This window comes from Tyto alba, unplaced genomic scaffold, assembly GCF_018691265.1.
Source record: "Tyto alba isolate M040663 unplaced genomic scaffold, T.alba_DEE_v4.0 Super-Scaffold_7, whole genome shotgun sequence".
In the NCBI taxonomy this organism is placed as follows: domain Eukaryota; kingdom Metazoa; phylum Chordata; class Aves; order Strigiformes; family Tytonidae; genus Tyto; species Tyto alba.
Genome location: NW_024881328.1, coordinates 26,029,363 through 26,045,543, shown reverse-complemented (window position 1 = coordinate 26,045,543; position 16,181 = coordinate 26,029,363). Strand labels below are relative to the sequence as shown.

The window sequence follows — 16,181 nt, the reverse complement described above, 5'->3', positions numbered from 1 at the left end:
GAGGGAAAACGGCCGGCAAGCGCCGAGGCTGATGCGGTTCCCCTCGCCGGCACCAGTTCCCATCGGCTGCACGGCGGCCGGACAAGCGCAGGCCCCGCCGAAGCACCGGAAGCTCAGGAAGGCGGGGGGGGAAGGGCGGGCGAGCTCTGCGCTGAGGCGGCCGGTGCCCCGCGGCCTGCCGCCGGGCCCGCCAAGCCGCTTCTGCCCCGGGGCAGGGGCCTCCCGCCCGCCCGGGCAGCGCTTCCGCCCCGGCGGCTGCCGTTGCCGTGGCAGCGAGGGGCCCGGCTTCCGCTTCCGCCCCGGCAGCTGCCGTTGCCGTGGCAGCGAGGGGCCCGGCTTCCGCTTCCGCCCTGGCGGCTGCCGTTGCCATGGCAGCGAGGGGCCCGGCTTCCGCTTCCGCGCCGGCGGCTGCCGTTGCCGTGGCAGCGGCGATGGAGGCCGCGCCGGTGCCCGACGGGCAGTACACGGCCGTGGTCTACGGGCTGATCGGCGGCGGGCGGTGCGGGGAGGCGGTGTCGCTGCTGAGCCGCGAGCTGCAGAAGAGCTGCCGCTCCCGGGGCGGCCTCTCCCTGCTGGGCTACTGCCACTACCAGCTGCAGGACTTCGCAGCGGCGGCCGAGTGCTACGAGCAGCTGGTGGGGCTGCACCCCGAGCTGGACGCGTACCGGCTCTACCAGGCGCAGGCCCTCTACAAGGCCGGGCTCTACGCCGAGGCCCTGCGGGCCGCCAGCCCACTGCTGGACCTCCCCGCCTACCAGGGCCGGGCCCTGCGCCTCCAGGCAGCTATCCACTATGCCCAGGGCGACCTCCCGGCGGCCAAGAGCCTAGTGGAGGAGGCGCTGGCCGCCGCCGTGGACAGCGGCCCTGGAGCAGCCGAGGACCCCTCGGAGCGGGCCGACGCCGAGATCAACCTGGGCTGCCTGCTGTACCGGCAGGGGCGGCACGAAGAGGCCAGTGGCAAGTTTGCTGGTGCCATGCAAGTGTTGGGTTACTGCCCAGAGCTGTCCTACAACATGGCGCTCTGCTGCTACGCGGCCAAGCAGTACGTCCCTGCCCTCAAACACATCTCCGATATCATAGAGCACGGCATCCACCAGCACCCAGAGCTCAGCGTGGGCATGACCACAGAGGGCCTTGACGTCCGCAGCGTCGGCAACACTCTGCTCCTGCACCGCACGGCCCTGGTGGAGGCCTTCAACCTCAAGGCGGCCATCGAGTACCAACTGCGCAACCTGAAAGCGGCCCAGGAGGCTCTCACAGATATGCCGCCAAGGGCCGAAGAGGAGCTGGATCCAGTCACGCTGCACAACCAAGCACTAATGAACATGGACAGCCAGCCCACTGAAGGGTTTGAGAAACTGCAGTTCCTTCTGATGCAGAACCCCTGTCCGCCAGAAACTTTTGGAAACTTGCTACTACTCTATTGCAAGCATCAGTACTATGACCTAGCAGCTGATGTGCTGGCAGAGAATGCCCATCTGACCTACAAACTGCTCACACCTTACTTGTACAACTTCTTAGATGCCATTATTACTTGTCAAACTGCCCCCGAGGAGGCTTTCCACAAGCTAGACGATTCAGCAGGGACACTGACTGAGCAGCTGAGAAAATTCACAAAGCACGTGCAGGAAGCTAGGCAAAATTGGGATGATGAAGCTGTAAAAAAGGCAGTTAGTGAGTATGATGAGACTCTGGAAAAATATATACCTGTCTTGATGGCCCAGGCAAAGATCTACTGGGACATGAAGAACTACACAATGGTAGAAAAGATTTTCCGCAAATCGGTGGAGTTCTGTAACGAACACGAGGTGTGGAAGCTCAATGTGGCTCACGTGCTCTTCATGCAAGAGAACAAGTATAAAGAGGCTATTAGCTTCTATGAGCCAATAGTTAAGAAGCACTACGACAACATTCTCCATGTCAGTGCCATTGTGTTAGCTAACCTCTGCGTTTCCTACATCCTGACAAGCCAGAATGAAGACGCAGAAGAACTGATGAGAAAGATCGAGAAGGGAGAAGAGCAGCTGTCCTATGATAATCCTGATAAAAACATCTACCATCTTTGCATTGTCAATCTAGTCATTGGTACCCTCTACTGTGTGAAGGGAAACTATGACTTTGGTATTTCAAGGGTCATTAAAAGCCTGGAGCCATATAACAAAAAACTGAGCACTGACACATGGTATTACGCCAAACGGTGTTTCCTGTCCTTGCTGGAGAACATGTCCAAGCACATGATCATGCTGCGTGACAGTGTTATTCAAGAGTGCATTCAGTTTCTGAAGCAGTGTGAGCTGCATGGAAGAAACATCCCCGCCATCATTGAACAACCCCTTGAAGAGAAGAGGATGCACAGTGGGAAAAACACGGTTACCTACGAGGCCAGGCTTTTGAGGGCGCTGATGTACAAGATCATTGGGTGGACTGCATAACTGGTGTTCCCGTACAGGAGAAAGGAGAACTTTGTGTCTGTTATTTTCTCATGCTTGTGAGGTGATGCTCACCACGGTAGTCCGTAGTGGTATGGGGTTTTCTTTATTGTTTACCTTTAAAGATTTTGTCCTGTACTTTAAAAACATTCAGTGGAAAAGAGAATATTTGCATGAAATTAACATGCACCAAATAACTAGGGGCATTCTCGGTAATCTGTCACGTTAAATACACCTTAAGATCTGTTGGCCAAGAACTTCATTACAAAAATATCATAGTGTTCACCTATAAAATATTTTATCCTCCTGAAATTTTGACCAAGTTTCTTTTCATTGGTTGACAGTTGAAAGTAATTTGTTATCCAGCTCGTCTAGCACATAAATTGAAGAAACAAAGTTGTTTTAATTTTCCAATTTGTGCCTTTGTGTGAAATGTTTCTTTCTTCTGCTTTTTTACAAGGTATTTTTCATATGTTACAGACCATGTTGATTATATGTTCAAATACAAAAAATGGCTTTATAATAAAAAAATCAGTCCTACAAACCTTAACATTGCCTTTTGCTAATTCAGTAATAATGCACAAGTATTCTGGCAAATTGTACACTTAATACAGAGACCAGGAATATATTCCAAGAAGGCTGTATTAGGATGGTACCTCAATTTAGGTGTACCCTTGCAGTAAAGTTCGTTATGACTGCACATAACTGGCTTCAGAGACGCTACCCAGTGCTGCCCCTTGGCTTGTGCAACCCCCAGAGCCCCCGTGCCTGTGCCGTCCAAGTGGCAGCTTCTGCCCTGCAGACCTGTTTGGTAGCAAGTGCTTGCTTAGTAACTCAATCCTCCACCTGCAGCCAGGCCAGCCCCTTTAATCCAAAGGTAACTTCCATTTCATGAGAATCTTACAACTTCTACCCTTAGATGAAAGAAATCTGCTTCTCAATTTCCTCGTGTTACTGTTCCTGCATCTCATAACACCTCTCAGAAACCCTGCTTATTTGCTTAATTCCTTTACTTGGCATCTCCATCACATTGGCATCACAGTGTGTGTTCTCAACAGTCTTCCTGTACCTTTTCAACCATATCACATGTTCTACAGCAAAGTCACACCAAAATTTTGCATAAAAACCTTTCAGTGTTTTTATGCAGGCTGGTTCTGTGCGCTGTGACTGTTCTCCTTTTTGTGTATTCTGCATTCTGAAGCAATGTGTGACCTTAAGTTTTTAAAATAAGGATCAAAGATCTGTGGCTTTAACTCATTTGCTTACCTTTGATACTGGTTCCCTGGAGAGCTGTCACGGGGGAATTTTAGAATCGGGCTGCATGTCCCTCGAAATCCAGTTTCTATGCTGTGGTTTATCTAGAAAGAAAGAGGGCATCATTTTTGAAAATTGCTGTACTATGAAGCAATAGAATACTTAATCCTTCCAGAGAGTTAGTGTATATAGGGACTGAATAGGCCTGCAACCATTTTAAGATATAGAAAGTCAACTCTGCATATCTGCTGGGCCATCTCTGTAGCCAAGGGAAATGGCTGCAGGTTAGGTAATGTTATAGTTTGTCCAAAACTTCCTATAACAGTAAAGTAAAATCAAATTTAACAGTGTCACAAATAGGAAAATGTTCTAGGGAGGCTAGAGAGCAGGCAGAAGATGCAGCAAGGTGTCCCAGAGAGGTCTCCATAGCTCGTTACTAGTCCATAAAGTGCTTGATTATGGTGATATTAAGTATTTCCCACAACTGCTTCCCCACGAGAAGACCCGTGATTTCAAATCTTGTTCACCTCCATGAAGCACAGCAGCAGGCTGTAAAGTATATTTCTAATTTACAGTGGAATTGTATTATATATTATGCAGCATAAACAGCATGACCTTTAAAAAAAAAAGTTTTTGAAAGTCAAGCCACATAGTGGCATCTGAAGTGCAGTAATAGGCAATGACTTAGGGAACATCAGCCCATTATTTAATATTCATTGTGCATATTCTGTAAAAGTAGGTGGACATTTAAGAAAAACTTCACTTTGCAGATTTGTGCCTGTGCAAGTGTTGAATGCCCTCTAATGGAGCGCAATTTAGAGATTTTTCCATGGCTGACTGTTTGGTGATGTTCACATGCTCTAGCGGTTTCCATACAACCGGTGCGTGACATTCATTAGGGCGCTGCAGCCAGGATTAGCTGCGCTAAGCGTTTCATCCCTTCCTCACCTTCCTTGGCCACGCAGGGGTCCACTGCAAATAAGCGGAGGTGACAGGGTCGGCTGGCTCTGGCACACACAATCCCTGAGACTGCCACCTTCCAGGGAAGGCACAGGGCCCACAGCTGCAGGGTGGGGAGAACAGCCCCGCTTCCCACAGAAAAAAATTCCCCATAAAAGGAAATGGAGTTTTGCAAGATGTGGCTGTTTCAGAAGATACAGCTAGAGGGCAGTCAGCATGTCTGGAATTTGCTTCGTCCCGTTGCAACCGATCAGACGCACAAAAAAAAAAAAAAAAAAAAAAAAAGCAACAAAACAAAACAAAAAACAGAAAAAAAAAAAAAAAAAGCCAAACCAAACCAAAACAACACAACAGCAAAAAACAGAAAAGAACCCTGGGGAAAACGTCAATAGCAGCATTTTCCCTGTTCGTCCCTTTTCCTTCTCTGTTTTAATCTACTTTTCCTCCCAGAGTACACTGTGCATCCAGACAACCCAAGGTTTCTGAGCAGTTTGGGGGATGCTGAACACCACGACCCCAATGTGGAGAAGCCTCTGCTGCTGGAAGGAGAAGAGGAGGCGGCAGAGCTGAGACACAACAGGAGGAGACCTGGGGTGGGTGCTTCCTCCTCTGCTGCATCAATGGATGCTTCTGCACGGGGTCTCTTCCCCGTCCCAGCAGTATTTTCCACCCTGTCCGCCACAGCCTCTTCCTCAGCCACAGCCATGGCCACAACATGATGGTGCAGACACCCCAGCCCCCATTTTGTCCTGGAGAGCTGCCTGCCCTTCCTCTGCCTGGAGGGATCAGATCCTGGGTCAGGCAGCTGTCATCTTTTGCAGTAGAAGTCTGTTGCTTCCTCCAGTGGCAAGTATGCATTTATAGCATCTCCAACAGCAAAGCACTTTGGTCATGAAAAATATATAAATGTTACAACCAGTTTTATTACCATCTTTATACCGCATTTAATGTTACCACTATGTGACTTACACACAAAATACATTTTTAAAGGAAAGCACATACATTTTTATTTAGAGAAAAGGGAGGACACCAAGTAATGGTTTATGCCCCTTAGAAATATTGTAAAATCTGCCTAATTTAATGCCCTAATCCAGTACAGTTCTTTTGTCCACCACCAAAAATCACTGGTTTCATTTAAAAGGATGCAAACAGCAAACACTACCCAGAAATGGCTGACCATATTCCCAGGGAGCTGCAGAGGCAAACAGCTGCAGATAAGTATGGGACCCTTAGCAAGAGCCTCTGCTTTTTTTGGTGGGAGCAAGGACAAAGAAGCCCTCAGCCATCTGTTACAACATCAGTATCTGAAAGATGACCATGAACAAGATGCCTCCCATGCACATCACCACTGTACCAAGACCAATCTCCAGGATCTTATTTGAACTAATAACCTTTTCCACCTTGTCCTTACAGGGCATCTTGTGAAACGTTCTTGTCCTCAAACCTTACAAGGGCTTGCCACCCATGCTGCAGGTGACAAGCTGTATTGTACTGCAGCAGGCAGATCTTTTTTTTTTCCTTACCTTTGCAGTAATTACAAAGCTCATTGCATGAGCAAAGGCCTTGAACTACCATTCTGCGTGCACTGGTGGGTGGAACAGGGGAAGCACTAGGGCCTGAGATGTGATTTACTTCATGCCCCACCTTTAATTCCCTTGGTGCTCAAATCTCTGTAGTTAATCAGATGTCTGCTGACACCACCAGCAGAACAGAGGTAGTGGATGCCAGGGACACAAAATTTTCAGTAATCAAGGGGTGGCTGACTTCACGGTAAGACAGATATAAAAGATGAGACAATAGAGTCATCTTCTTGTACAGTTCTGGGAGGAACATGATTAGAGTCTTCCTTGGGGAAGTCAGGGGTGTTTCTATTGGGTAAACAAGCCCCATTAGAAGATGGACAAGGAGATGAATGTTATTTCTCTAAAAATGGTGAAGTTACAGACAAGAATAAAAGCTGATTTGGACAGCCTGTTCCACAACATCTTAAGACATCGTATTTTAGATGCCCAAGTTCAAAACTTCCACCCATCCACATAGACTTTAGTTTCCAGCAAAGGCAGCAGAGTTCAGCCCTGACTAATGGTTTACAGATTTGGGGTACCGATGTGATAATGTGGCTGTGTGGGCTGAAAGATAAGCACCGAAAGATCCATCTTCTCCTCTGCCCCAGTCCTCTCTTCCTTTATCTCCCTTTGGTCTTTTATCAAATCAAACCTCCTTTAAATTTTGTGCCTCTGCTAAATCCTGCTGTCCTCTCAAGGAGTGGGTATGCCTGAGACAACACACATCCCCTTCACGTCACGACGTGTAGTTCATACGGCCAAAAGATAAACACGTGAATACCATCTGGTTTACCAAATACTAGTCCACAAAACACATTTCCTGCAAAAACATCTTTTAGCACCAAGATCTGAGAGAGGATGGTAAAACACCACCTTCTTTCACAGTCACAGCAAGGAGCACCTCTAGGCTTTCCTTGCCCATCCACCAAATTTAAATGGCAGCCCCTGGCAGCAGAGGCTTCAGCGCGGTGCAGGCCGTGCCTGCTGAAGCTCTCATGCACCGAGCCAGGGCACGCCGTGCCGATGCTCGGGGGTGTGCGCCTCTGTCAGCACCTGCATGAGAGGGCACGCTTGGTTTTGTCACCCTGCACTGCTGTGGGGACACGGGCAATGAAAGCCAGCAGCGGCAGAAATGAACCTGGCTGGTGTCCTAGGGGGTGACAGGGAAGATTTACACAAGTGTGGAAATGGTGAAAAGCAAGTTAGTGTTAAAATCCTCCCAGCTTCAATCAATTTGCTGTTAATCAGTAATATAAGGACATCCAAGTGTGCATACAGTCTGGGAGACATTGCAGAGAAATACTGAGAGATATCTGATGCAACAAACAGCTGTTTTGCAGTCCTCTGCACCTTCTTTGGACAGTGCGACCCACCCATGACTCACAAATAAACATTTTCTAAATAAAGTAAAAGAGGCTTTCAGTCCTGTCCAACTTTTAGGCTTTACTTTCAGCAAAAGAACTGTTTTTGGCTGACACTTTTCCATTAAATAGAAATATTGAGACATTTGGGCTCATTTTCCAAAGAACCTCTTGATTAGCATCATTTTCGTAGAACTTGCCTGAATTTAAACTAATAAAGCCCACTCACTCATACAGCAGACCTTGCCAAATCCCACAGCTTCGGTCCAGAATGTTTCTATTTTGGGGGTTCTCCCCCTAAATTCAGTATCGTTTATAGCCCAAACTGAAGCCCAGGGAAGCCAATAAAAAAGTTCCTGTTGACTTCAATGAGCTTTAAATTGGCACCCTAGAAAATACTCATTTTCACTGACTGCTATTTCAAGCCATCCAAGAGCCGCTTCTTGAGAGTACTGAAATGCTACCACCCCAGTCAAATGCAGTGACTAAAAACCTTGTTTCCACCCACTTAAAACACATCTAACCCCCTTGTTTCCCATGGCGCAACGGCTGCACTTTAAGAAAACATGGCTGCTGCACACCAAGAAGTGAAAGTCGGCAGAGGATCCCGATCCCCCTCCTGGGCCCAGGCAGCCCGCCATGGCTCTGAGCACAGGGCTGAGGCCCGCCATCCCTGCGGCCTGGGGTACCCCTGCAGCACAGCCCTGGGAGACACCCTCATCCCGACAGCCGCCCCCTGGGAACGGCTCAGAGAGGGGAATCAAAAACACGAGCGACAGATTTTCTTCTGGGACACGGGAATCATCACTCGGCACTGCAAACTTTTAACTTCCCAGGGTGGATTTACACACTGGCTCTGAAAGGTCCGAGCTTCTCCACGGTGCTTTTGTCCTCTGCTGCACACACTCATCCTCTCTTCTGAATTTCCGCCTTTCTTGCTGCATACCTTCTCCTTTCCCCTCGACTCAGCCTCTAGGACACTTGCCATCCTGTGTCACAAGCAGGGAACAGGTTGACTAACAGCTTTTTATGAGTCGGTTTTATTTCATAGCTCTTTCCCGTGGGAGAGGGCAGAAGGAGTTGGCTAACACTCAGATCCTGTTGGGTTGAACTGTTTTCTAACAGCCGTCTTCCAAATTAAAATTAACACAGCTCAGATTTTTCTTAACTGCATTTCTCTGGTGCCTCACAGAGCTCTTTGTGTCCTCCTCCACTGATTCACGGCCGCTCAAACAGCCGGCAAACAGAAATGCAAGAGCTCTGACATGGCGTATCTGATTTTCTTGCTCTGTCAATAGTATTTATCACTGCAGCTCCCATGCAGAGCGGGAGGGTCTGCTTCTCCATCAGAGCTGAGGGAAGGGGGTTTCAGAGCGCACATAAATCCTTCGCTCTTCCCCCGCAGAGCAGGTCACTGCACGTCGCATTTTTAAAACAAACAAACAAAAAAAAATAAGCCACATCTTCCGATGGCTGTCACCCGACCGCTCCTTCAGCCATCTCGCTAGCACAGGGACAGCCACCGCGCTAATGCAACCCACGCAGCTGTCCGTGGGTGCGAGGCAGGTGCGGAGACAGCTCCATTAGGAAATACGGCTTGATTTATCAGGGCGGCATTATTCTTCCCCTGGCAGCCCATGCCTTTGTGTAACCTTCAGGGAGAGGGCCGGGCGGCTGCTGCCGTGCTCGGGCCGGGCTCCAGGGGGTGCTGCTGGGCCAGGTTTGGCCCGGCGGGGCTGCCGGCCGGGCCCCGCACCCCGGCACCCCCGGGTGCCCCCACCGGCCTGCGGCAGCCCGGTTACTGGCAGTGAGACTCCAACCCATGCCGGCAGCAAATATTCACTCCAGACACTGAAACATCATCCCTTTTTTTCCTAGCCCACGCTAGAGTCCACTGCTCCTACGGGTTGGAGGGACAGGAGGACATAAGGGAAGCTAAACACGAGTGGTGAAAAGCAGTAGTCCTGCCCCAGAGATCACTGGTCCCTCAGGGCCAGCGCTGACCTGCCCTTGGCTCTCCAGGAGCTCCCTGATGCTGCTTTCCCCATATTTAGGGGGCGCAAGGCCACGCGTGGGCAGGCAGGGAGGTTTTCACGCTGCCACTCAGCATCACCACCAGCTGTGGGCAGGGGGGAGGGAGCAGTTTGGGGCACCAGTACCATCACCCCGGAGATACAGGCAATGCCGTGTACCCCCGCAGACTCTTGCATCCCTCGCATGCCCCTGTGGCACCCTTACACGGACTGTACCTTGGAGGAGAACCTGCTCTTAAGTAGGCACTGGTCTGACCTGTACGTGTTTGTACAGCCCAGGGCGTGACTCTGCCTTCCCCAAAGCCTCTCTAGGCTTGTGCTGGTTTTACCGTAGGGAGTGTTTGCTTACACTCGCAAGAGCACCTCCCCAGCTGTCTCTAACGAACCCTTACAATCATGTGCAAGACAGGAGTCACCCTTCATGCAGACATGGGGAGCAGCTGCAGCTTTTCCTGGTGTAACGAGTGCCACCTTATTTTCTGCTGCACTTAAATGCCTCATGGCCTGCTCCTGCCCAAGAATCAAATCAGGGCTTTAGAAGACATGAAATGCTGGTAACAAGAGTTAATAGCAATGAAACAGTCAACAAAATATAAAGCTGTTAGAGCGGGATGGAGTCTCTGGGAAGGCAGATACAGGAGCCCTGCCCTCTGCCTTTGTGCTCAGTCCAGGGCAGAAAGCGCAGAGACACCTCCCCGATCTTGTGAAATGCCTGCGAGTGAGCATGTGTAATGTACTGTGAAATTTTTGTGACTTCCTAGGTTATAAAGCTGGTTATAGGGGAATTTAATAAAAAAGGAAACCAGTTTATCTCTTTCTGATAATTTCTCTATGGCTTTAGGGTCTCATTTTGGCTTCCTCTCCGTGCCTGGAGAGGTGAGCCTAATATTCAGTGTAAAATGTACAGATTCCCTAAAGGGAACTTGAAAGAAATTCTCTGCTTCAAATTCAAACCTGACAGTACATATCACATCAGGGGATCCCTTTTATCAGCAGGATATTCAGAAGGGATGAATGATTTACTCACATAATCTCTTAAACCTTTCACTTGCAGAGTCTATGATAGAATTTATAGCATTTTTATCATTTGGACCTACAAAAAACCCCAGTAAAATTCCTCTATGAAATTTGAAACCCTACTCATTGATTTTTCTAGCTGATGAAGTATCAAAGAAACACGTTCTTCCATGATGGAGGAACAGCAGGCCTCTGCCTTGGTTTTGGTGTTTTCTCATGTTAGAAATCAGATAATTCCTCCCTAGGGAGACAGATTAAATAGTTACCTACTATCTTTTGCATTTGAAAACACTGGGGATCTGTATTAACCTCCCATAGTTTAAGACTGTACCAAGTTTTGTGGAATTTATTTCTCTAATTTCAGTTTGCCAAATAGATATATATCTGCATGAGAAACCTAAACAGCTAATGCTTTAATTCTGAGTTTTAACCTAAGTAATCAGCTTTGTCTTCAGGATGATGAGGAAGGCAACCTTCATGACAACACTTGCTTAATATTTCTGCCACGTAGCTACTGCAGAAAAATAAGCCAAAAGTGGTTTGTGACATTTTATTTCCCTTCCTAAAGTATTTTTGCCTGTCTGATACATTCTCCCTTTATCTGATGAGAATATAAAATGGTCTGAGTCCAGGTTTTGCTTGTCCTGTTTTACCAACAGAACAGTATCTTTTTTTTTTTTTTTTTTTTTTTTTTTTTTTTTTTTTATTCTAAAGCTATTCTTGAATTAAAGTGGTGGAAATGAGCTCAGAGTGAGAATGCAAAACAGATTTGCATCTCATTTCCTGGCACTGTCGTTTTGTTTGTTGTTCGAACCTAGAACCATCGGAGGTTAATCTGGGGTGTGAACTTGTACAAAGAAGTACATAATAATGCTAATAACTGTTTCTTCATTTGAACTTAAGGAGATGTCAGAGGCAGAAGGCAAACAAGCATGAATAGATTGGTAATCAGCACATTAGAAGCATTCAGAAATACAAACCAGAGCTACAAAAACTGAGATTTCATTTTAGCTGATGGTGAACGTGTGCTCAGCCCTTCTAAAACACGCCTCTGTCTGTGAATTAATCCCCAGTAGGCTGTCTGCAAACAGTGATGCCCAGTTGTCACCTCAGACCACGTTTCTTTCAAAGCCCATCCAGTGTTCCCTAGGGGATAACTTTATGCCTTGCTACTACTTTCCCATTTTACTGTTCTCCTGTGAGAACTCCACAAGAGCTGGTGATTTGCTCATTCGGGATAGCACTGACCTCCACGAGGCAGCGGTCCTCACCCAGCACTAAATTATGCTCACCCAGTGCAAGCCCCAGTACTTCCATCCAATTCAGCAAAACACACTCTGATTTACACCAGTTTAAATGACAGTAGGATTTGGCCCAGTGGAATAGGCTCTGTGAGGCCAGATCCTCCATGGGTATAAGTTACCGTGGCTCAGTTTGCATTTGTAGTGCCAAATTTACTTCTTTCCATTTAGTATGTGGCCCAAGGTCAAGTTAAGAAAATATTTCACTGTCATAATTATTCCCATGAAATCCAAAGCACTTTGTATTTGGCAGCCAATGTCATTTCCCATGCCTTAAGAAGCTGGCATTAATTTTCTGACACTGAACAAAGACAGATTCACTTACACATTTTCCTGACTGCCATTTTCCTCGCCTCCTGCGTTTGAATCCCTGCAATCTGACGCAGTCCTGGAGGAGCCTTCCTGGGCACTCCTGTAGCACTAACAATAACCACATCTCCATTTAATGAGGATTTCTGCTAGATTTCATTCAGCAGGAGCTCAACCTGAGGAGGAGGGCTGGTGACACTGCCTCCTGAGAGCACTTTGCCCCTGCATTTTCTCCCTGAGAGCCCGCCCATCCTCATTAGAGGGTACAGGTGGGGATCTCACAGGTGGGTCATTTCAAGCCTTTTGCCATGTGCCAGTAACCCCGCAGCTGGATAGCGCCCCGTGGTTGTGCAGCCCTCAGGACCACCTGAAGCTTAGTGCTTCTGATAGAGACTCTCCAGCACCTTCCCTCTCCAGGCATCCTGCTTCTACAGCGGAGCCCACTGCAGAGCTTCCCAGGGAGAAACACTGCACTGTTTCTCCCACCTGAAATTAATCCCAGGCTGGGAGCAGCCGAGTGGGAGCACCAGCGGCAGCAAGGGCGTTGGCGTGGGATAAAAGCCCTCAGTGGGTGAACTGGCACAGGCCAGGACACCCTCGAGAGCAAGCCTGGGCTCCCCAGGGTGGGTGCTGGGGGGGGGGGGGGGGCGGGTCGGGTCAGTCTGGGGCCTGGCAAGGGCTGCAGGGGAGCCATGGTGTGCTCCTGTGCCTCCAAGGGACACGGCCTCAGCTCTGCCTGCAAATGCAGTTGCTAACAGCCACATCCTTTCTTCTTCACACAAAAAGAAATATTTCAGTCCGTGACATGTAGCTAATATCCTCAGCTGATGTCGGCTCGTCTGGCTCCCCTGAAGCAATGAATATTTATACTAGCTAAGAACCGACATGCATTTCATATCCTCTTGATTATTTCTCACAGCTATTTCTGTTTGTTTTTCCACAGCACTCAGTCGGCCGTGTGCCTTTTTCATGCAGCATGGTCAGTTTTCACCATAATTTTCTCCCTTATAGGCTCGTTCATATTTACACATCTTAAGTTCCCATCACAGTTTCACACTCATTTAAACTGGGCAGTGGTAAAATTACCTAAAGTGCATTTTCCCCACTCTGATAAACAAAAAAGCCCACACAAACCCCTCAAAAAAAAAAAATATATACATTCAAGTCAGATAATTCCGCACATCCATGGCAACAACACGGATGTGGAAATGGTGGTGTGGACTCTTCCATACCCTGGCCAGCGCTGCAGGATTTCAGTAAAATTTCCCATTTCTCAGGATATTAACTTTGACTGCAAGGAAATCCAGACATCATGTAATCTCACTCCAGCATTGGAGCAGAGCTAATAAAGACGCATAAAACATGCCACAGCCTGGAAGCTTGCTCAGAGGCGCACATTTACGTTTCAAAACGAAGTACAGCGTGGGTGTGACGGGGACAGAAAGAGCAAGGGAGGAAGATTAAGTTATAGCATAAGGAGGCACAGCCTGTTGGAAAAATACAAACTTTTGTGAGCAAGGAAGGCCAAATGCAGCTCAGGTTTTGATCACACACTTGCTGTACTGATGTTCAGCTGCTGCTGCACACCGTGCTCCCCTCCACTCCTTCAGCCCCGAGCTGGGTTCCACCATGGCTGGGGACACTTGCAGGGATGCCCTGAGTGGGGGGACAGCCCCCAGCACAGTGGGCAGCATCTCTGTTCCTGTCCCCAGGGATGTGGAAGTGGGACCTGAACCATGCAGGCGTTGAGGCTGGGCTCTGCGTGCAAAAGTGGCTTATAATTATCTTTACGCTCCCTCTGCCATTTCCCTCTCTGGCCCAAGGACAGGGGTGAAGCAACTGTGGATGAAGCAACAGAGCCCTCGGGCCAAGATCAGCGTGGCATGTAGGCACCTGAGCCTAGCCATTTCAGCAAGACGTTCCCAAATATCTTTGGGAAACTGTGACTTATTATATGGTGTGCTGAGACACCACCTGAAAGCACACACCTGTGCCGGGGGTACCTCACTGCTCTGGCAAGGTTGCTCGTCCCTGTGAAGAGCGAGGAGCTGGCCAGGCTACAGCTTCTGGGGCCAAACAGCAGCATCCTGATCCCCACCGAGCAGGCAGACATTCACCTCCTGCTTTAGGCCTCAGAAATGGGATGCCGAGCTCAGTGGGCTGTTGTAACACATTTAAAATGGCTTGGTTTATTATCTGTCTTAAACCCTCTCTTCTTCCACCCTTGGGCTGTGGGTTTGAAAACAGGTGCTGTCATGAAACACAAAATGGCATTTGTTTATTCCTACACCACTTCTGCTGATATATACAATGTTAGAGTCGATCTTACCAAATCCATGACCATCAGCTGTGGCAGCAAAGTCCTGAGGCAAAACACATGGGGACGAGGAGGGGAGATGCAGCTTCCATTACACAGCTTAAGCTTGTGGCACACAAGGGGAGAACTTCGGTACGTGCTCAGGAAGCATAAGAAGGTCTCATCACACAACTTGGGTGGACATCTGGATGTGAGGTGGGACAGTACATGAGAGCCAACATTCCCCAGGTGCGGGCCGGTGGGACAGACAGAGGGATGAGAGGAGAGCAAGCTGAGCGATCCAGTGGGACAAAGTCTGGAGCACTGTGCAGCCACTCCCAGTGGACACTGGAGTGCTGGGATTTCCCCCGACTTTGGCAATGCTCATACAACTTGCCATGTCAGGATAGCCTCCCATACATACTTTGTTTCAGCAGCCTTTTAGCTACTTTTGGAGGGCTTATCTAATTGGGATAGCTTTCATCACAGCAATGACACCCACCTCAGTTTTTATAGGGGTGTTACGGCAGAAGCTGACAGAGGTGTTGGGAAACCTGATTATTTTAACAGAATTTTGCAAGCTTCATACACCAGAGCAGGTTCTATATATTCTGTGCTCATTTACAGTAAATACATTTGTTTTCCCTTGCCTGCCCCTTTCCCATGCTGTTCCCTTTGAAGCTGAACCACTGTATTTCGGTCACTGATAGGAGCTGTTTGTGTCCCCCCTCTCCGGGATGAAATTCCCAGCCAGACACAGGCAATGATTTTCTGGTTTAGATGGGAAAAACGGATGCAGAGTGTATAATTCATCTCTGAATCATGATGTCCTAAGGATTTAGTGAGGAAATCTATCGGCACATGTGAGCATTCAGGAGTTAAAACCATGTTGTGGGGGCTGTCTGGTGATTTTGCAGAGCTGTTGGTGAGAGCTGGGGTGAAGGGAATCCCCCTGGTGATTTGTAGTTTTGGAGGAGGAGGACTGGAGCTGCTGAACTGCCAGGAATTTGATTTCTGGCCACAGCTGTTTATTCCATCTCGTACTGTTCCCCCTCACAAGGCAAACCCACGCCTTCTGAAGAGGCTACAACATGCACAGCTTATTTTTACCACATCACAGAAATGTCTGACTTGGCTCTCTCAATGTATTTTTAATGCTTGCCAATTCTAACACCTCAGATATAAAACTTTCAGACCATCTTCTGCCTAGCTTTTGCTTTTCAATTTCATTTTCCCCTAGCAACGGGACATGCCCCTAAGTATTTCTGACGAGATCAACTCTCATCTTACCAAACGAAAAGACCTTGGCTCTGTATGATATATGCCCTAGTTAAAGTAAACAATAACATTCATATTTTCCTGTAGGCTGCACCGGAGCACTGGTCAACCATTCAGTAAGTAGCCCATATTTCTTATTGCAATTTATGGCCTTGAGATGGACAGGAGCTAATGCAAATGTCCTGAGCTTTTGTGAGGGATGGTGCAGGGCACATAATGGCTTTGTAGTTACCTATGCTGAGCAGATACACAGTTCACTGATCTGTTAAGCACTTTTGAGATCATGCAGTGTGTAAAAAAAATACTATGTACTTGTAAATGTCAAGAGGAGTTACTGGTATTTATAGAAAAGAAACTGTTTTACTATTTCCAGTTCTG

The 16,181-nt window shown here is 48.2% G+C and overlaps 1 protein-coding gene across 1 annotated transcript; it reads left to right on the top strand.

Annotated features, from left to right (window-relative positions):
* Positions 1-368: 368 nt before the first annotated feature.
* Positions 369-2,964, top strand: LOC104356412 (tetratricopeptide repeat protein 30B). Its single transcript, XM_009974834.3, has one exon. The coding sequence runs from the start codon at positions 369-371 to the stop codon at positions 2,430-2,432; it is 2,064 nt and encodes a 687-aa protein (XP_009973136.3). The 3' UTR covers positions 2,433-2,964.
* The last annotated feature ends 13,217 nt before the right edge of the window (positions 2,965-16,181 follow it).

Bases quoted from the DNA above. Each gene is read 5' to 3' on its own strand.
- LOC104356412 (XM_009974834.3), top strand. From the start codon at position 369: ATGGCAGCGAGGGGCCCGGCTTCCGCTTCCGCGCCGGCGGCTGCCGTT.